This window comes from Rhincodon typus, chromosome 31 (genome assembly GCF_021869965.1).
Source record: "Rhincodon typus isolate 14 chromosome 31, sRhiTyp1.1, whole genome shotgun sequence".
NCBI classification, from domain to species: domain Eukaryota; kingdom Metazoa; phylum Chordata; class Chondrichthyes; order Orectolobiformes; family Rhincodontidae; genus Rhincodon; species Rhincodon typus.
Genome location: NC_063362.1, coordinates 25,774,535 through 25,794,230, shown reverse-complemented (window position 1 = coordinate 25,794,230; position 19,696 = coordinate 25,774,535). Strand labels below are relative to the sequence as shown.

Below are 19,696 nucleotides of genomic sequence, written 5' to 3'. Positions count from 1 at the left end.
CAGCAATACATCAAGTTGCAGCCAGCACAAATACCAACATAACTGGCATCTTCTCCCAAATAGAGACATATTTTTAAAACCACAAAAGGTGACCCACCTGCGCAACACACCCTTTAACAGTGCTTTAAAATACAGAGATGACAAACGCTGGACCAGATCCAAATTGAGATGAGATTGATCTAATTTCATTGCCATACCTCCAGCGTTCTTCAGTTTATGCTTTTTAAAGCTCTGCATAAATAATTCTGCTTTATTTTGGTTTTCCATTTCATTCCATGAGATCAGCCAACTAACCAAATCCAAGCTTTTAGCGAGAATGTCACTGAACCATTTTTTAGATATTTTGTAATCAAGCAATTCAGAGATACATACCTCTAGAGCGGAGGGAGACTTGAACTCAGGTCTCCTGGCCCAGAGGTATGGACACTGGCTAATTTCTAACAATTATCCTGAAGGTGTTGTCTCTTGCTTGGGCATGACACTAATAGACAATGCAGTCATGGAATATCTGCTTCTCATTATTGAGGTGTAAGCCTAATCAATTTACTTCAATCAACCGGAGTGGGTACCTTCAGGACCCATTCATATCTGTGGTGGAAGTGTGAAATGGTTGAGAACTGGAGGGCAAATGCTATAAGAAATCTCAGGCGAATATAATCTAAAACCTGAAACATGCTGGAAGAATGCAGCTTCGGTGAAGGCTTAGCAATTACAGGATTCAGCTGCAGAAACCCAGAATGTGAACACTGGATGGAATGTGAAACCTCCCCCAAGGCACAATTCACGTTATTGAGATTGGCCTTGAGACAGAGCATCATCCACAGAAATGCTCCACAGACGCAACGACTGCAGCAGTCTTATTTCTCACAAGCGGTAACCTTCACTGCAATAAGGCTTGTGTTGTTTACTACACCAGACAGTGGTTTGACCAACTGATCAAAGCCTATGTGAAACAGAAAACATTCAGACAAAAACCATTTATTTTCCTTCTTCCTCCATGAGCAAAGACCCTCAGCTGACTTTTTTGGCCACAGCCATATCCATGAATGATGCAGTGTTGTAGCCCAGTGTGATTGACAATGTTACACTGTTTATTGGCAATTATTTATAAGAAACAAATTTTCATTAAGAGAATAGCCTACTCAGCAATGGGTCAAAGTTGATTTAAACAATTGGCAAAACACATATGCCTCTAAAGAAAATGAGACGTTAAGAGGGGCAGATCGTAGAATCCCTACAGTGTGGAATTAGGCTATTTGGTCCATCAAGTCCACACCAACCCTCTGAAGATGATCACACCGAGACCAACCCTCCTACCCTATTCCTGTAACCCTGCATTTCCCATGGCTATGGGGCAATTTAGCATGGCCAATCCACCTTACCTGATGTTTTGATTGATTTTATTGTCACGTGTACCGAAATACAGTGAAAAGCTTTGTTTATGAGCGGTACAGGCAGATCACAGCAAGCAAAGGATGTACAGATAAAAAAGACTTAGAAGCATGCAGGTTACATTGCAGGTTACATTATTTGAGGCTACAGCTCATTCAACAGTCTGATAACAGTCAGAAAGAAGCTGTTCCTGAACCTGTTTGTGCGTGTGTTCAGGCTTCTGTATCTTCTCCCTGACAGAAGAGGTTGTAGGAGGTCATTACCGGGGGGGCGATGGGTCTTTGATGATGTTGGTAGCCTTTCTGTGGCAGTGAGCTGTGTAAATAGAGTCCATGGATGGAAGGTTGGCTTCCGTGATGGTGTGGGCTGTGCACACCACATCCTGTAGTTTCTTACAGTCCTGGGCAGAGCAGTTGCCATACCAGGCCATTATGCACCCGGACAGTATGCTTTCAATGGTGCATCCATAGAAATTGATGAGGGGCCTTATGTACATGCCAAATTTCCTGATGCACATCTTTGGAGGAAACTGGAGCACTCAGAGGAAATCAACGCAGATAGCAAAGGAGAAAGCAATAAGCTATACCATCTCACCTAATACTGTAAGTAACCAATACCCATCCTCAATTCAAAATGTTTTTGCCTGTTCCCATATTGCCGAAATGACTAATTCAGACAGGGGTACACAGCTCACCAGTAACTGGTCTAAATGACTGTGCCACACACAAGATTCTAAAAACAGTGAATGCCAGAAAGCTATTCAACCATGGGGAGTAGCATCGTTTGATCTGAACCTTTCCCTGATTGATTCATTACTAGTACCTAAGCAAAGAATAACAATCAAGAACCCTGACAAATTTCCCTTCTTGCACTCTCTCTTCATTTTTGCCCAGGTACACAAAGTCCAGTGGTAGCATCTCTATTTTTACCAAGCCAAAAGATCAGGTTACCTAATATGAACTGGGGACTGAAGTTAGGGCCTTCCCGCTTGGGATGACTCACTATTTGCTTGACAATGCAAACTAAAATACTGTTGATGAGCACAACATCCTTGAAGCGACTGAGGGTTTTCAACTGTGATTATAAATGGCACTTGTACACTCGATTTGCTGACAAAGCAATAGCACCGTATTGTGTTAAATCTTCCTTTATGTGTCCTTTTCACAAAAGACAACTTAACGAAGTCATTCAGGTGTGAGAATTTATAACTGATTAAAAAAGGAAGCCCCCACCTCCCCCCACTCCAAACACTGAGCAATAATGCAGTGTGCACTTCACGCCAAACTGGTCAGCTTAATGAGGAGGAAAAAGGCACAGGAATCTTAACTAATGCAACCTTAAAGCGACTGCCCCGGTGCACTAAAGGTCACAAATTACAAAGTTTATAGCTGGAGTTGGCATTATTCATGGTGGCCAAGCTATTGATCATGCAAATCCATTAGAATCAGTGTAGACTTGGGGGGTTGATTGATTTCTCCAGGGCAAGACCAGGAAGAAAGTACAAAGAGAATGGCACAACAATGATGGTTAGAACTAACCCCTTCAAAGCCTAATAAGAAAGTGGAAGCACTTTTAATGAGAAAAAGCACTGTGCAATGTAGTTCTGCAGATCTAAAGGTCTCAGATTTGATTCCCAGGCTGCATAGTATTATCTGATCTATAGTTGAGAATTATAATTGGTCTCTGCCCTCTGCACTAGCAGGGAACAAATCAGCCAGGGTTTTCTTTTGCTAGAAAGCTAATAGTTATGAATACAACCATAAGAGCATACAAATTAGAAAGTAGAGAAGACCATTCTGCCCCTTGAGCCTGTTCCACCATTCAATAAGATCATAGCTGATCTGATCATGCCCTTAACTGCACATTCAAGACTACCCGCATAACCTTTGATTCCCTTAGTCACAAATCTATTTACCTTTGACAGAAAGGTATTCGATAACCCCACTGCACTGCTCTTTGAGGAAGGGAATTCCAAAGATTCATGACCCTCAGACAAAAAAAAGCCTCCTCTTTGGTATCTTAAATGGGAGACTCTTTATTTTTAAAACTATGAGGCCTATCTTTTTCACAAGGGGAAACATCCTTTCAGCATCCTCCCTGTAAAAGTTCATCTGGATCTTATATGTTTCGGTAAGGTCATCTCTCATTCCAATACATTCAATGGATATAGGTCCATCCAGTTCAACCTTTCCTCATAAGATTATCTCTCCATTCCAAGTAGCAGTCAAGTAAACCTTCTGAGTTTTTTTTCTGATGCATTTACATCCTTTCTTAGATAAAGAGACTAAAACTATACACCATATTCCAGCTGTAGCCTCAACAATGCTCAATATAACTGTAGCAAAACATTCCTGCTTTTATATTGCATCCCTTTTGCAACAAATGATAATATGCCATTTGCCTTCTGAATCATCTGCTGCACCTGCATACTAACATTTCCTAGATCATAGAATCCCTACAATGTGGAAACAGGCCATTCAGCCCAACAAGTCCACACCGATCCTCAGAGCATCCCACCCAGACCCATCCCCCTATAACCTACCTGATCTACACATCCCTGAACACTACGGGCAATTTAGCATGGCCAATCCACATACACTGCACATCTTTGGACTGTGGGAGGAAACCGGAGCACCCGGAGGAAACCCATGCAGACACGGGGAGAATGTGCAAACTCCACGCAGACAGTTGCCTGAAGGTGGAATCGAACGCAGGTCGCTGGCGCTGTGAGGCAACATTGCTAACCACTGAGCCACCGTGCCGCCCATTTAAAAATATGCAATGGATTCATCAGACTCATAATTTTAGATATTTATTGAATTCAAATTCCACCATCTGCTGTGGCTGGATTCAAACTTGCGTTCCCAGAACGTTAACAATCCAGTGCTAATACCACCAGGCCATTGCCTCCCCTGAGAGTTGATTGATGTACCAGGAAACCTAGATCTTTTGTATCTCTGGGCTTAACCGTCCCTCACTATTTAACTAATATGCTGCTTTTCTATTCTCCTTGCCAAAAATGGCAAATTCACAATCTCCTTCATTATATTGCATCTGCCAAATTTTTGCCCACTCATGTAACCTATCTATAGCACTTTACAGATTTCTTATGCCCTCTTCAAAGCTTACTTTCTTACTTATCCTTGCATCAACACCAAAATTTACATATTCACTTCCTTCGTCCAACTCCTAGAATCCTTATAGTGTGGAAGCAGGCCCTTCAGCCCATCACGTTTACACCTACCCTCTAAAAGAGCATCCCAAGCAGACCTACCCCACTACCCTATCCCTGTAACCCTACATTTCCCATGGCTAATCCACCGAGCCTGCACATTCCTTGACAATTTAGCATGGCCAATCCACCGAAACTGCAAATCTTTGGACTATGGGAGGAAGCCAGAACTCCCATAGAAAAACCCACGCAGACAAAGGGACAATGCACAAACTCCACACAGACAGTTACCCAAGGGTGGAATCAAACCTGGTTCCCTGGAGCTGTAAGGCAGCAGTGCTAACCACTGGTAGCTTATACAGATTTATATACTGAAGGCGAATGCTGTTCCTGTAGTACACCACAGATCCCATTCTACTGACCCAAAAGTGACCCATTTATGCCCATTGTTTGATTCCTATTAGCTAACTGCTCTGTTATCAATGACATTTACACCATCACTACACCATGAGCAAAAATAGGAGTCAACTCAGCTGCAATGCTCAACATAACAGAATGCCCTGCTACTGCTGACTGCTGCCTACTTCAGATATTTGAATGAAATGGTGAGGAACCTAATTAATGCCTGGCACCATACAGTGATCGTCTCCAACAAAAGAGAATCTAACCATCTCCACTTGTTATTCAATGGCATTACCATCACCACATCTCCTGCTATTAACATCCTGCAGGTTAACATTGACTAGAACTGGACCAGGCATATAAATATTGTGGCTACCAAAGCAGGTCAGAGGCTGGGAATTCAGTGGTTGGTTACACACCTTCTGACTGCCCAAAGCCTGTCCTCCATCCCTACTTCCACCATCAGAGTAGCAACAAGATGCACAGCAGCAGTTTGTCAAGCCTCCTTCAATAGCAGCTTCCAAATCCACCACCTCCACCACGCAGAGAAAGGATACCAGATACATGGGAATAGCACCACCTACATGTTCCCCTCAAAGCCACACAGAATCTTAACCTGTAACTTTATCACTACTCCTTCACTGTTGCTGTGTCAATGTGAAAATGAAAATCTAAATCTAAAACCCACCCCCTAGCAATGCTTAGGTGTACCAATACCACATGGACTGTAGTGACTTGGGACAGTTGCTCATCACCATCCTTCAAGGTCAATTAGGGATGGGTGACAAATGATGGTCTTGACAGTGGCACTCACATCTCATTAAAAAAAACAGCACCCCAGGTACAGAAAACACCACAGGAGATGGGGGACAACCTGAATTTTCAACTCAATCTGCCTACTGACTCCAGTTTCCTTTGGCTTGTGGCCAACACCTTTGTGGCTGGCCTGATGCATTTACCCTGCCACCTGTACCCCCTGCAAGTGGGCTTTCTCCATATATAAGCGGAGAATGCATGCCAAGCATCCATTCTGGAATTCAATGGTCATCCTGATGAGCCCATTTTACATTAGTGGATGACATTAACCCCTGACCAGGATCCCTCAACAAGACACTGAGCAGAGTCCCATTCCTCCTGGGAATGATGTCAGCTGCATCATTCCTGTAGGATCAACATTGAGGGGGATGGAGAAACAAAGAGGAAGGGAGGAGGGTAAAATTAATGAGGATAAAAGAGGAATAAAAATACCAATAAAAGTTTAAGTGGGGGGGAATGGGAGAAACTGATGGAGTCACTTTGGATGGGGTGAAAAGTGCAAGGTAAACTGAGAGCAGTGTTATAGAAATGACCTGGGGTGGGGGTGGGAAACCATGTTAATTTAGGATTAAGGTAATGAAGGGGTACAGTTCTGAGTTGAAGGGCAGAAGAATTGAGCATGGGTTGGCGGTCTGACAGTGTATCTGAGAGCTGGAGTGAAGCAGTCATTATGTCAGAGAAACACTGAGGTAACCTTTAAAGAAATTATACTGTACGGAAAACCGAATGCATTCAAAATATAAATCTAAGAAAAATAAGCATAGAGTGTATCTTTTCGAAATTGATCTTAAAATTGATCTGAGCGAGATGGAAAAACCTGCAATAAATAAAAATCAAACCCCTTAGTCCTTTGAGCAATTTTACACTGAATCCTTGACTAACTTTAATTGTATAGAGCTATGCTGTTCAAGTTTCTTTATGTGGTATGTAAGCTTCTACATGTGTTTAATAAGTTAATTGGGTAATGATTGTACTGAACAGGCTACTTACAATACTAAGATAAAGACTATTACTGCAGCTACTTTCAGGTTTCCAGCTTTTGTATGGTCACAGTTGATGGAATCCTAATGTAGCGCTGGTACCTCAACGTCTTTCTCATCATACCATCCAGCTTCACCATTATGACCTATAATTAATGATGAATCAAACTCACCGCTGGACCAGTTTGTCATCTAGGTACCAATACACTCCTGCGAACCAAACATCACACTTCAGCCACTTGCACAATACTCTGTAATCATCAACTCAGGTTAATTCTCACTGTCAGCAGCAGACCTGCAACCATCAGTACTGCACATCCCTGTGCCATACAGCTCTCCTAATGCAAATGTGGTTCATAGTGACTGCAATTACAATCTGACTGCCATGACTTCTTGGCTGCTGCTGTCTTCTCGGCTTTGTCAAATCCTCCTTCTCTGTTGTAGCAATTCACAGATCCTCTGAACCCTTTGTTGTTTCTCTAATTTCGATAATTATTACTTCCTTTGGTCCTACACTATCATCGCTCATTTAATCACCTCCTGTCCTGCTCCTAATCACAAACCATTTGTCTTTTTTTTAATTCCTGCTTCTGTTCTTCATTATAAGCTGTTCATCTGTGACATCTTCCTTTCCAGACAAAAAAAAAGGTCTGAATCATTACGTTTCCCCTTTCTGATTCCACAGAGCTAACCAAATTGCTGAGTGCAAGACTGCAAGCAACAGATTTTGTGTTAGCGATAATGGAGTTGAGCTACAGATCAACACTAATCTAAGTGAGTGGTGAAATAGGCATCAATGTCCTACACTTGAACCTATGTTTATGTGCAATTCTAGCATTGTCTGGAGGTTTCTTTTGTTTGCAGTTTTAAGCATCTGCATTATTTATAATTGCTCGGCTTTACACTTTATTGAATTCTGAGTGACAGTGATCTTTGTCTATAGGGTCTTGCCATATGCTACATCAAATCTTGGAGAAATGCAGAGTAATAACACCTCGGGTTTTTGACTTTCATCCCATCTCTTTCAGCCTGATATCATTCACACTCAGAGAGAAGACAGACCAGGCCAATTTTTGCACACTGGCAAGCCCTTAGTTGAATTGCTCTCTGCAGTTCTGTTTCTTCTCTAAATTGCATTACCTAACAGTGGAAGAATTAAATTTAATTGAATTGAATTAGCTTTATTGTCTCATATACTCAAATGTGTACAGTAAAAAAAGTTTACAAGTCGCCAGGGGAAGTGGATTCTCAAACATAAACACCTAGTCAATGATCCAACGCAAAAACTGTCTGGCCATTTCCTTCCTTCAGATTTCCTCCCCTCTGCTGATGGTAGTGACACTCGCTTGTGTACAGGTTCCACAGTAAACTCACTAGCCCCTCACACACGTCACTCTTCAGTGCCAGTGTAGGCAGCAAGTGTTCACTCGTCACAAGCAAGACCTGCACTGACCCTGTCCTCACCCAGATTATAAGTAAGATTCACTTTCCATATCATTGTCACAATGTCAATGGAGCGGCACAGCAGTTAGCACTCCTGCCTCACAGCGCCGGGGATCTGGGTTTGATTCCAGCCTCGGGCGACTGTCTGTTTGGAGTTTGCACATTCTCCCTGTGTCTGCGTGGGTTTCCTCCAGGTGCTCCAGTTTCCTCCCACAGTCCAAAGATTTGCAGGTTAGGTGGATTGGCCATGGGAAATTGCCCTGTAGTGTCTAGGGATGTGCAGGTTAGGTGGGCTAAATGTGGGGTGACGGGGATAGGGTGGGGGAGCTGGGTCTGGGTGGGATGGTATTCAAAGAGTTGATGCAGGTATAATGGGCCAAATGGCCTCATTCAGCAATGTAGGAGTTCTATAAGAAGATTAACTCTGGCATGGTTCCCACTGCCAATCTCTATCCAGTCAGCCATCACTGTAAAAGATGCTGAAGGAACTCAATGAGGACATGATCAAACTAGGCCATGTAGCCCTCAGTGCTCAATACCTTGCCAACACTCGTCGTCTTAGAACATGCATAAAGCCACGAGGGTGGGATGTCAGAGGACAGGAAACAAAGTCCAGTTCCAAACCCCAGCTTCGGACCGCAAGCCTATGCTGCCTTCAGAGAGGAGATAAAATCCCAGTAGAATCAAATACTTACTTTACAAAATAGTATTTCAACAGCTTAACCATTCTCCCACACTGGTGAATGCCCCTCATTTAGTAATTTAATACTGAGAGCACTGTGTCTGATCCTGGGCACACACAGGGAATGTCTGCTTGAGTGTGAGAGACAAGGCCCTAATTTAATCGCTGGGTTGCAAAAGAAGCCATTATTTCACTCAAGCTGCACAATCATGGTTTATGGATGTCAGCTGGCTCCCTCAGTTTTAATTACTGCTTTTATTCTAAACCATGTTCTTTGCAAAATATGGTAACAGACAGTAGCAGTTGTTCCCTCAGCATTGTAGCTGAGTTTTGCAATTAATTTTTAATTCATCTAGCAAGGCCATTGCATTTTGGAGGGAATAAAAGCCACTTTCGCTACAGAAGACATAAGAATTCTCCAGAATAGGAGCTAGACATTAAATCTAAGACACCTGTCTCACTTTCGTAACCTATTTAGGTTAATGGGTGATAATTCAGTGCAGTTGTGAGGGGGGCGGGGATTGTGTTGTCAGAGTCCTATCATTCAGATGAGATCTAATTTGCCCATTTTAGTGGATGCAAAATATATTTTTGAAAAGCAGCAGGACATTCTCGTAGGCTGACATTCAACACTGCAAAAACTATAAGATATAGGAGCAAAATTAGCTCCACCACAGTTGCCATTTATTCCTCTCCTGCACTTGCTGCTACTGCATCTAGTTACATAGAGAACTAGTTAGTTCTTTTGGCTAGCTGGCTAGTGTGTGGATCGGAATAAAGGTAAAGTCACCATAGACCATGGGATTACTCTCCCATAAGATGGAAACAGTTGGTTCACCATAGCTCAGGAAAGGAGAGAGGCTCGGAAGGAGAGTTATTCATGGTAATCTCAGCCAGTACAGGAAGTTGTTGGCATCAATCTACACTGTAAGTCAGCTGTCCAGCCAACTGAGCTAAGCAACATAATTCCAACAGCATGGGTTCGATCTCTGCTCTGGCTGAAAGCAGGTTACCTTCTGATTTGCACCATACATGCTGGGAATCAGTAGCCCTTAAGCTGGATAACCGATTGTCACTCTCTAATAGGGAGAGGGAGATACTGATGGTCTCTCATGGACGAAGATTCATTATCCACCTTCCTACTTATACACAAGTAACTCCAAAAGTTAACTCCAAAACTGCAAAAGCAATTCCATGTTGCAGTATGCAACGGGATGATATATGAACGCAAGCATTTTCTTGCTGTGACCACCTTCTCTGCCATCCCTCGAACCCATCAGTTTATAGCCACATTTATCTGGCCACATGTAAGTTGTCACATTGATAGGATATGGGACTGTGTGCTCTCTTGATGCAGGGAAGATCATGCTTAGCTGTGATGCCCTACACAGTCAATATTCACTGCCATGTTTCACCATATGGCCCCCTGGCTGAGGTAATAAAACAACTGTGGGTCCCTGTGGAAACATTCCCACAAGAATGGTTCAGTGGCCTCAGGAGAGAAGCGGAGAAAATTAGAAATAAATAATTAGAGGAAAAAATGAGACACTGGGGAATATCCTGTTCCTGTCAGCTCTGATCTGTGCACAAGAATGAACAAGGGTGCATTCGAAAACGCTTTCTGTTTTTCACAAGAAAAATATTCAGGAAGAAGTACAGCCTTTGCAAATAAAAAAAATTAAACAAACGCAATCTTGCTGAGCCAACTAGTCCTCCCCCTCCTTCCCTCCCACATTTCTTCCAGATCCTGTGGCCTTGCCAGAGTTTTGGCAGAGCAGACTGGTAAAGGCGAGAGATATTCTGCACCAAATCAACTCCGTTAAATGTCACCACAAATGCCTTCATCTCAAAACAAAGACAAAGTATTTTTATTCATTGTTAAAATAAAGCTCCTGATGTAACCACAGAGTTTCCATGATTCTTCCCTCAATAGCTCAGCATCCACAGGAAGAGTCCACCAACAGCAATGAGATAAATGGCTAGTTAATCTGTTCTCCGTGATGTTGCTCAAGGGATGAATGTGAGATAGGACATCAGAAGTTTCTCCCAGCTCCACATGTAGTACCAGTGGACCCTTAACATTCACTTTACCTGGCAACCAGAGTCTCAATTTAACATTTCCTCCTGAGAAAGCTTTTTCCTCAATGCATCACACTCCCGGTATGACACTGAAGTGGAAGTACATGCTCAAATCCTAAAAATAAGATGTAACCCAAAAACGTTAAACTGTGTTTTGTCTACCCATAATAGTCAATTATGTTGCAAAGTACTTTATTTTTAAAGCACTCTGAGCCAGTGAAGAGATGTCTAAAGGCTAGATTTTCTTTTTAAAAAGTATTTTAACCTACAGTTATTTTTGTGTCGCACTTTGTTACAAGTTTCAAGTAATTAAAAAGACCAAGGAGAAAAACCAGTTTATTGCTTTCTAAAATAAATTATAGGCTTCATCTTCCATTCCTAATAAATTTAACAAGAGGGCATTGAAACCATCAAGGAGCACTGACAATAAAACACATCAGGATTTTTTTTTAAACAGGAGCACTGCATGTCATCAGGAAACCTCATAGAAGCACCCTCCAATAACAGCTGGAATCAGTCCAGAAACACAGACCAACAGGTACATCAACACCTCAACACTATTTCAGTCTCAAAGCACACACATTTCTTCAATGATATATTCTTGTTGTGGATTTTGAATTAAAACAAAGTTACAAACCAAGGAAAATGCATCAATTTGCCAGTTCTGGGGCAGCTGGACTCCAATGGCATTTCAGAGATGGGAAGAAGGGGCTATCGAATTTCTCTCCCATTATCGTCCCTTTTCTTCTCCTAGGTATGTTGGGTCTCAGTGGGTTCTCATCTCAGATGCAAAGACTTGGAGCACTGCCCAAATGGTATTGTCTACATGACTCCAGTCCTGTAGATTACAAAGGACATCACACCCGCTGTCCTGTCCCGGTTCAACATCCTCACAGGTATACCATCCAGAAAGAGACTACTGTATGCAGAGCTGGTAATCTCCTTAACCCCAAAAGCACCATTATCAATTGTAGTTTCCTAGCCGAGAGCAGATAAGTGAGCACAGAGCAGTGATCCTTCAGATCCTAACCTTATCGCAGATTGTTCAGTCTTTATTTGACTGTGATATTTGCTTTCACACTGAGGTTCCTAAATGCGCTATTACAACTTTATAAGAATAAAATCAATGTTTTAGCAAATGTCAAATAGTCAGGCCTGAGTGCAGTATTGCAGTCCTACAGCCACCTTAGCACCCAATCATTCCCAACAACCCTATCAAGTAATTGAGGCAGTTCAACTGTTTACCCACCATACTGATAACTATTTCAATGGGAAGTATTTCTCCATTTCACCCCAAGCAATGGAGTTGGACAGCAGCCTAAGCACTTTGTTTGTAGTCATAGGACCTCATTAAATAAGCATTTATCAATCATGGCAGTATTTGTAGCACGGCAATAGTTGTAATTCAGGAAACATAGCAGCTAATTTGCACTCAGCTCACTTCCAAAAATGAAATATTCAAGAGATAATCTGTTTCAGGTTTTTGATTTCAATGATAAATATTGACCAGGACATGAGGATAACTCTCTTGCTCATCTTTGTACAAGCACCAGGTGATCTCTTCTAACTATCTGACAGCAGACAGGTCACAGCTGAAATCCTACCTAATCCACCCCTAGTGTCCAGTGCTCACTGCCAAGAGAAATTGATTTGAGGCAATATCAACCAGTTATAAATGAGCAAATTTGAACTGTTCTCCACTTGTACTGGGTACATGCATCCAGCCTTTCTGCAAATAGATAGTCTCATCATCAGCAAGTAGAAGAGGACTAAATGATAGACTTAAACTGCGGAGAAACCCTTTCAAGCAACACTCATGAGCAGAGCATAGTAGTCACAATATTGAATCATCTAATAGCATGGAACGTTACATCTAGACAGCTTAACACGGTGAATAACAAGAACCTACACCTAGCATGTTTCACCAAAAGAGATTAACCATTTAGGAATGAGGTGAGAAAGAATTTCTTCAACTCAGAGGGTTGGGGGTTCAATTGTCTAGCCCCAAGCCTGTGGATGTCCTGCCATTATGTAAGATTAAGGACAAGCTCAATGGGATTTTGGACTTTGAGAAATCAAGAGACAGGGGAATCAGGTGAGAAAGTGGAAGATAACTTTTGAATGGTGGAACAAGGGGCTGAATGGCCTACTCCTGTTCTTATTCCTTATAGGTGGTTGGTTTGTAGTATTACTCACAGTTAGCTGGAGGGCTTTCTTTAAAAAAATGCAATGGCTTGAGGATTATAAATACCAGTTTAATGGCATTTTACTAAAGTACAGCTGCGTCTCATGTAAACTGTCCCTTTAAAGTCATCAGCCCAAATATGATCCTGATTTCAATTAAAGGGCTGTGATCAGCTTTGCTTTCCCTAATGGCGTACTTCATTTAAATAAAGAAGCAACAAAACAGTTGGGATTTCCAAAAGTTGTGTGTCGAGTGTGTGTGTCTAGAGTGTAGAAGTAGATAAGATATGCATGTCCCTTTTTTTTAGGTGGAAGCTCTGAGCCACATTTTCTCTTGAAAAGAATACCGACTGCAAGTCAAGCTAAACATCAGCACACTGGCTTTTCTTAAATTGGCGGATCAAACAATGTCAAAGTCGTATGTTCTTGGGTGAGAGAAACCTGAACTACACAATAAAATTTGCCAAGGTTGGTCTTTCCTGTTTTAGTTTCATTTCAGAGGTGGATTGCAGAGAAAGGTTACTCTTAGCATCAATAAATAAGACTTTGAGAGATATAAATGTTAATCTCGTCACTATTTTTATCGGGGGCCGCAACCTCTTTGCACCTCAGACTTTGCTTCTGTTTTTACCGACATCAGTTTGTGAAATATTATTGTTGAGGGCTCAGCAGCAATGAATCATGGCCATTATTTCTGACCAGGCTTCTCGGATGGTTGCAGTGCAAGGGGTGGATCTAAACAGCAATGTGAGCTTCTGCAAATGCACAATTCTATTAGAAGCAGCGCAGAATGTAGCAGAATTACATGAATTGTTTATATGGTTACTCAGTCATTAGGACAGCAGTGCCCCATGCATCACAAACACCAGCTCTTGCCAGTTCGCTACAACTATTCAGAAAGATCCAGTGAGTAGACGTGGCAGAAATCTGCATTTTGCAATTGTGTCCAGTCATGATTCCTTGAAGATTTCGGTTCCAGCGCACGAGTGAAGGTGTTGAGTTGGTAGCAGAAGTGCCTTCTAGGTCTGGCAAATAAGCAAGTTCAAATTGCCACTTCATCCCAAACAGATCTTTAACATGAGATTCCCTTCATGTTGAAAACGCCCCAAGATTATCAGCATTAAGATGGAACATGAACTTGACAAACAACTAAGTTCGGCTACAAATAGTCTGCTTATATTAGCACTTCTGTAGGTCAGAAGATGGATTGAGGCAGCCAACTGTCAACTCTACTGATGTACTCACTTGTTCAATGTCTTAGCTAAAAATCACAGCACAACAGATGTTGGTGGATTTAGCAAAAATAGGACAAAATTGCATCTACATAGTGAATTTGTGACTGTCTTCTCTTGTCAAAAGTTTCTGATTGTCAGGCTGAAGGTCAGTGACAATGAGCGATGTTACGAATGCATTGCTGGCCAGTAGAGTTGCACTGAATCCTCAGTCTACATAAAGTCAGAGCCAAGAATGACATATTCTGTGGCAAAAATGTTTATCTCTGCCAGGAACTGCAATACGCTTCAGATACAGCCAATAGAACTATTTTCATAGGAAATTGTATCTGGTGGTGCAGTATTTCCAAAAAAATAGTTATTTTGTTGAAGATTTTTGACTCGCATTCATCAGGACAACTTGTAAGAACACAAGTAAGCCAACACATATACTCTAGGAAGGGACATTATTGATTGGTTGACAAGCAGACCCTGATTGTTAGAGACATTGCTGTGGAGAAAGCAGCAGGTAATGCTTGACAGTTAACTGCCAGGCTTGGTTAAGATTTCAAATCAAGTAGATTGACTACAATTGGTCACGGCACTGCCTGAGAAATGGACCACTGAATGGCTGTCATCTATTTTGATGAGTTGAAACATGACCAATGAATGTACATATTCTTTCTGTCTGCAAAGAACAGGTCCCTATGGATATAATATGTAGCTTCAAGCACGCACGTGTCATGATGCAGGCCTGACTGACAATCCTAGTTTGGTTGTCAGTATAATTCTGTGCACACTCAGGATTATCCAGCAAATGTTGTACAAAATTGGATGTTCCATCTCCTGATCAATAACCAAAGCTCCATTTGTTGGAGAGCAAAGGATTAAGGTCTCATTGTCATATGATCTACCAGCACTCATTATTTAGGCTGGTATATGAAAAATGGTCAATTGAATAAACAGCAGTTCACACTTCTTTAACTGCACAAGTCAGGGCCTTCAAACAATGAAGTAGAAGAATGCATATGCTAGGCAATATAAGGAACTGCATTTATCCAATGCACAGTACAACAAAAGTTTAGATTTTACATTGCCTACAGAACAGAAGAGATGCTCCGAATGGGAAGAATGATGTTAGAGCTTGTATTGCCAGATGGTACAGCGAGCACAGATAAGCCTAGTGATCACTTGCTGCCCTATCCTAATGGGTTTTGGTAAATTGGGAGAAATGTATCACAGACTAGGCAAGCAACAGCCCGACACACTCACAGAAGCATACCTTGCACACAATGTCCTATTGTCAGATTGACTGATGGATCAGTTCTCCTCCATATTAAACACCACTTGGAGGGATCTCTGAGGATGGCAAGGGCACACAGTGAACCTTGGCTGGGAGGACTTCAATGTCCATCATAGAGTGACTCAGCAGCACCACTATGGGTGTGGGCTGCAAGAGCAATTCAAAGACTAGGAATCCTGCACAAATTCACCTACCTCCTGTCTCCCCAAAGCCTGAATAGCACCCTAAAGGCACAAGTCAGCAGGGTGATAGAATACACCCCATTTGCCTGATTAAGTGCATTTCCAAAAATGCTCAAGAATCTAGGACAAAGCAGCTCACTTGATTGGCACCACATTCACAAATATTCACACAGTCCACAGTACGCACAGTAACAGCCGAGTGTACCATCCACAAGATACAATGCAGAAACCAAGAAGCCTCAGACAGAACCTGCCAAACCCACAACCATCTCAAAGGACAAGAACAGCAGATACATGGGAACATGTAACCTACTGGCATTGGGATTCTAACAAATGGACTGCAGTGGTTCCACCACCTTCTAAGGACATCTGCGGACAGGCAATTAATGCAGGCCCAGCCAGTGATGCCAATGTGACACAAATAAATAATAAAACAAACCAGACAGGAAGAAACTGTTTAAACTCGTACATGGGTCAGTTACCAGAGGTACTACCCCACCACAACCAACCACCCCCCCCCCCCCCCCCACCCCACCCCACCCCACCAAATCCCCCTCCCATCCCAGTCTTCCCTAATTGGGTGATGTCACCATGAGTATTGACACAAACGCATCCTGTGGTCTGTCACAGCCTAGCTGATGTCATAGGCCGCATCTGTGCATGTGGGGGGCCATTTTTAAGTTATGGATAATCCCTCCATTGGTCACTTTTAGGAGATGTGAAGGGAAAGTAAAATTCTACATTAAATATTATTTGGGCTTGTCCTCAACAGGTACTGACAGGCTGTACATTCCACTTTACAGATCTAAAAAAAAACAACTTTGATGGAGTCAGAATATAACTGATAACATCATCAGCCATGACTCAATCACATCAGTGCATTGACCTCTTATTATTCTTAACTAACAGTGGAAAACTGAATCAGGAAATGAGTAGGGTAAGAGACAGTGTAGAACTGTACCAAGGAGGCTCAGTAATTTCCTCAGCTCTATTTCCAGTCTGTGCTGAACTACAATGACACAGAAAATAAGAGCAGGAATAGACCATGTAGCCCACTGAACATGTTCTGCCATGTACTGCAATAATGGCATAACACTAACCCAACTCCATTTTCCTGCTGCTCTCTATATCCCTTGATTCCCTGTGTAACTGAGAATCTATCCATCCCATTGGAGTCTATTATTCAGTTAATTTATTAGTTGTAACTTAGCGGCATTGCATATTGCTTTGGAGGTTGTGGATTCACGTTCCATTCCACAGACTGAAGTATCACATATAGACTAATTCCAGTTGAGTCCTGTACAGTCAGAAGCGTCATCTTTTGGAGGAGACTTTAAATTGAGCAACCACTGCTCTCTAGGGCACATGGAAGAAGAGATCCCCTGGCACTTAGTCGAAAAAGACCAGGGCAGACCTCCTTGGAGTGCTGGGCAATGGTTAATCCCTCGGCCAATATCACAGTAAAACAATTAGCTGCTCATTGCCACATTGCTGTTTATGTGCACACATTGCCTGCCTCATTTCCTATATGACGACAAAGACCACACTTCCAAACAGAGGTGCCTTATAAAAACACTTTAAAACATCCTGAGGCCATGAAAGCAGTTAAACAAATGCTGACGTGTTGCAAATGGCTTCAGCTTGCCTAGAGTCAGGGAAAGGATGAATTCTCCAAGGTCAATGTGCGGTAAGCCCTGATGGAGGTACCTGGACATGAGCACGAGAATGAGAACGGGCTCCTGCTGCTCCATCTTAAAGTCGCTTCAAGATGCAGTCAGTCAAGACTCAGCCTTGAAGAAAAATAGCACAGCCAGCAAACCAAGATGCCAGGCAAAGATTTCTCTATCTGTGCCTCCCAGCTGTCCAAACTTACCTCTTCCCGTACAAAAAGCACCACAGCAAGTTACCAGCTGGGGAAGGGGTGGGGAAAGTGGAGATTTTATTGTTTTTTAAAAAAAGTCTGAAATCAAAGCACTGTGTGAAAAACTGCCTCAAAGTTGGTGCAGTGTCACGCTACATCAGCTAATCACCCTCACCTTCCCTGGCCTGATTCAGAAAGTCTTCTCCCTACCCACCTCTCCAAGGAAGGGAGGATTTGGCATAGACATTTTTCATTAATATCTTGTCTCTTTCCAAGTGGTGTCAACTGGGATTCTGTAATGTTCAATTAATCCCTGGCTGGAAAGCATTTGCCTGGCAGGATATATTTTGGTAATGGTGGAGTTATGTTCTCGTTCCGTCGTCGCCCCCGCCCAGTACAGAGCATCAGACTAACAGGAATCTGTGTGCATTGACTGCCACATTTATCTAGAAAGACAGTTTTCCAAACTCTCTCTTCAGTTGGCCAGTTTTTTTTTTCTTGTTAAGTAAATATTGTACACTCAGCTGGTACAAATGTCACTTACAAATAACACACCACTTGCATGTGACATACTGGCCTTTCTTCGGATTAAAGTCCCATTTAGATTAGTGCGCTCTCAATTATTTGAGGGAAGATAGGGAGCCAGTAGCAGAGAGGTACCTGGATTTCTTCAAAGGATTCCTCGATGTTGGTGACATGGTGCTGTTCGTGCAGTGCAGGCTCATCGCAAAAGAAACACACCAGGCATTTATCGTTCAAGCAGAACAGCTTGACTTTGTCGTGGTCCTTACAGGGGAAGGAGTTCCTCTGGGCTTGCAGGATGGCGTCCAGGGGGAAAGCGCTGTACCTCTCCACGATATTAGACAGCTTGAGGCTGGGGGAGAGCAAGGGGTCTCTGAAGGTCCTCCTGCACTCGGGACAGTCCCTGGAGCTGTGGTCCTGTCTGTTCCAATGTTCAGTGATACACTTCCTACAGAAATAATGCTCACAACCAAAGCTCACCGGGTCCTGGTAGATGCTGAGGCAGATAGAGCAGAGCAACTCATCTTTGAGACCGCAAGCCATAAGAGCACAAAGTGTGGCGAGGGTTGTCTCAGATCCGACTGCAATCGAGGATCTATCTGCACTCCTTCTGGCCCAGTCTGATCCCGAAGTCTCTTTGCGATCCTCCTTATTGCTGATCAATTTCATTCCAGGAAGTGTTCCTGCGGCAAGCACCAAACCGCCTCCTCACACAGAGGGGTGGTCGGGGGTTTGGACGCGGGGAGAATCCACGGGATTTCTTGCGATGTAGCACCATCAAAACATTCCCCTGGGTCGTCCGTGGCTCAGATTGTGAAACGTACCCAGCCAATCCAATTGCCCCTTTCCAGGCCAACGAAATGAGCTAAAAGTTAAGGTGCTGTGGATTTTATAAGGCGCGGGTTCCCCCTCTCCGAGGAAGTGGTTGCGTCTCGATTGTGTTATTGTGTTACATTCATGTTGCAATTCGCTACCTCCACCCCTTTCTCCCAAAAGAAAGGAAAATACAAATTCTTAAAACCCGGTGCAGACTGAGAATGTGAGGGGTCCCGATGGCCCGCAATCCTGGAGTATGGAACACGGTACAAGCCCCCCTTTTTAACTTCACCGATTTTCTACTCTCGACCCTAGAATTTAATTGAAGAAAAAGCTCCAGCAAAGGGTCTGCCCATCCTTCTGCTTCCGAACCCCAAGGGACAGTCTTCCTGCGGGTACAAGATAGTGGTTACTAACTTGCAATTCAACTGTGAAGGCTTCGCAGCCCAGTGCAATCAGACAGCAAGCGTCCCTGAAGCTAACATTTAACCCTGGATCTGAATTTTATTTAAAGTATTCAATGCCATCAAAATAGACTTAAAAGCAAGAAGCTGGCAGTAACACATAAGGGGGTTCTATGGGATAGAGTCATACAGCACGGAAACAGACACTTCAATCCAACCAGTCCTTACCGAACATTATCCCAAATTA

At 42.8% G+C, this 19,696-nt stretch overlaps 1 protein-coding gene across 1 annotated transcript in view; it reads right to left on the bottom strand.

Annotated features, from left to right (window-relative positions):
* The window catches only part of trim62.1 (tripartite motif containing 62, tandem duplicate 1), a 77,493-nt gene extending 58,605 nt beyond the window's left edge, over nt 1-18,888 (bottom strand). The window contains exon 1 of the mRNA XM_020513978.2: nt 18,368-18,888. Coding sequence (XP_020369567.2) covers nt 18,368-18,772 — 405 coding nt within the window. The 5' untranslated portion in view covers nt 18,773-18,888. The remainder of the gene's footprint in view (nt 1-18,367) is intronic.
* Between the last annotated feature and the right edge of the window lie 808 nt (nt 18,889-19,696).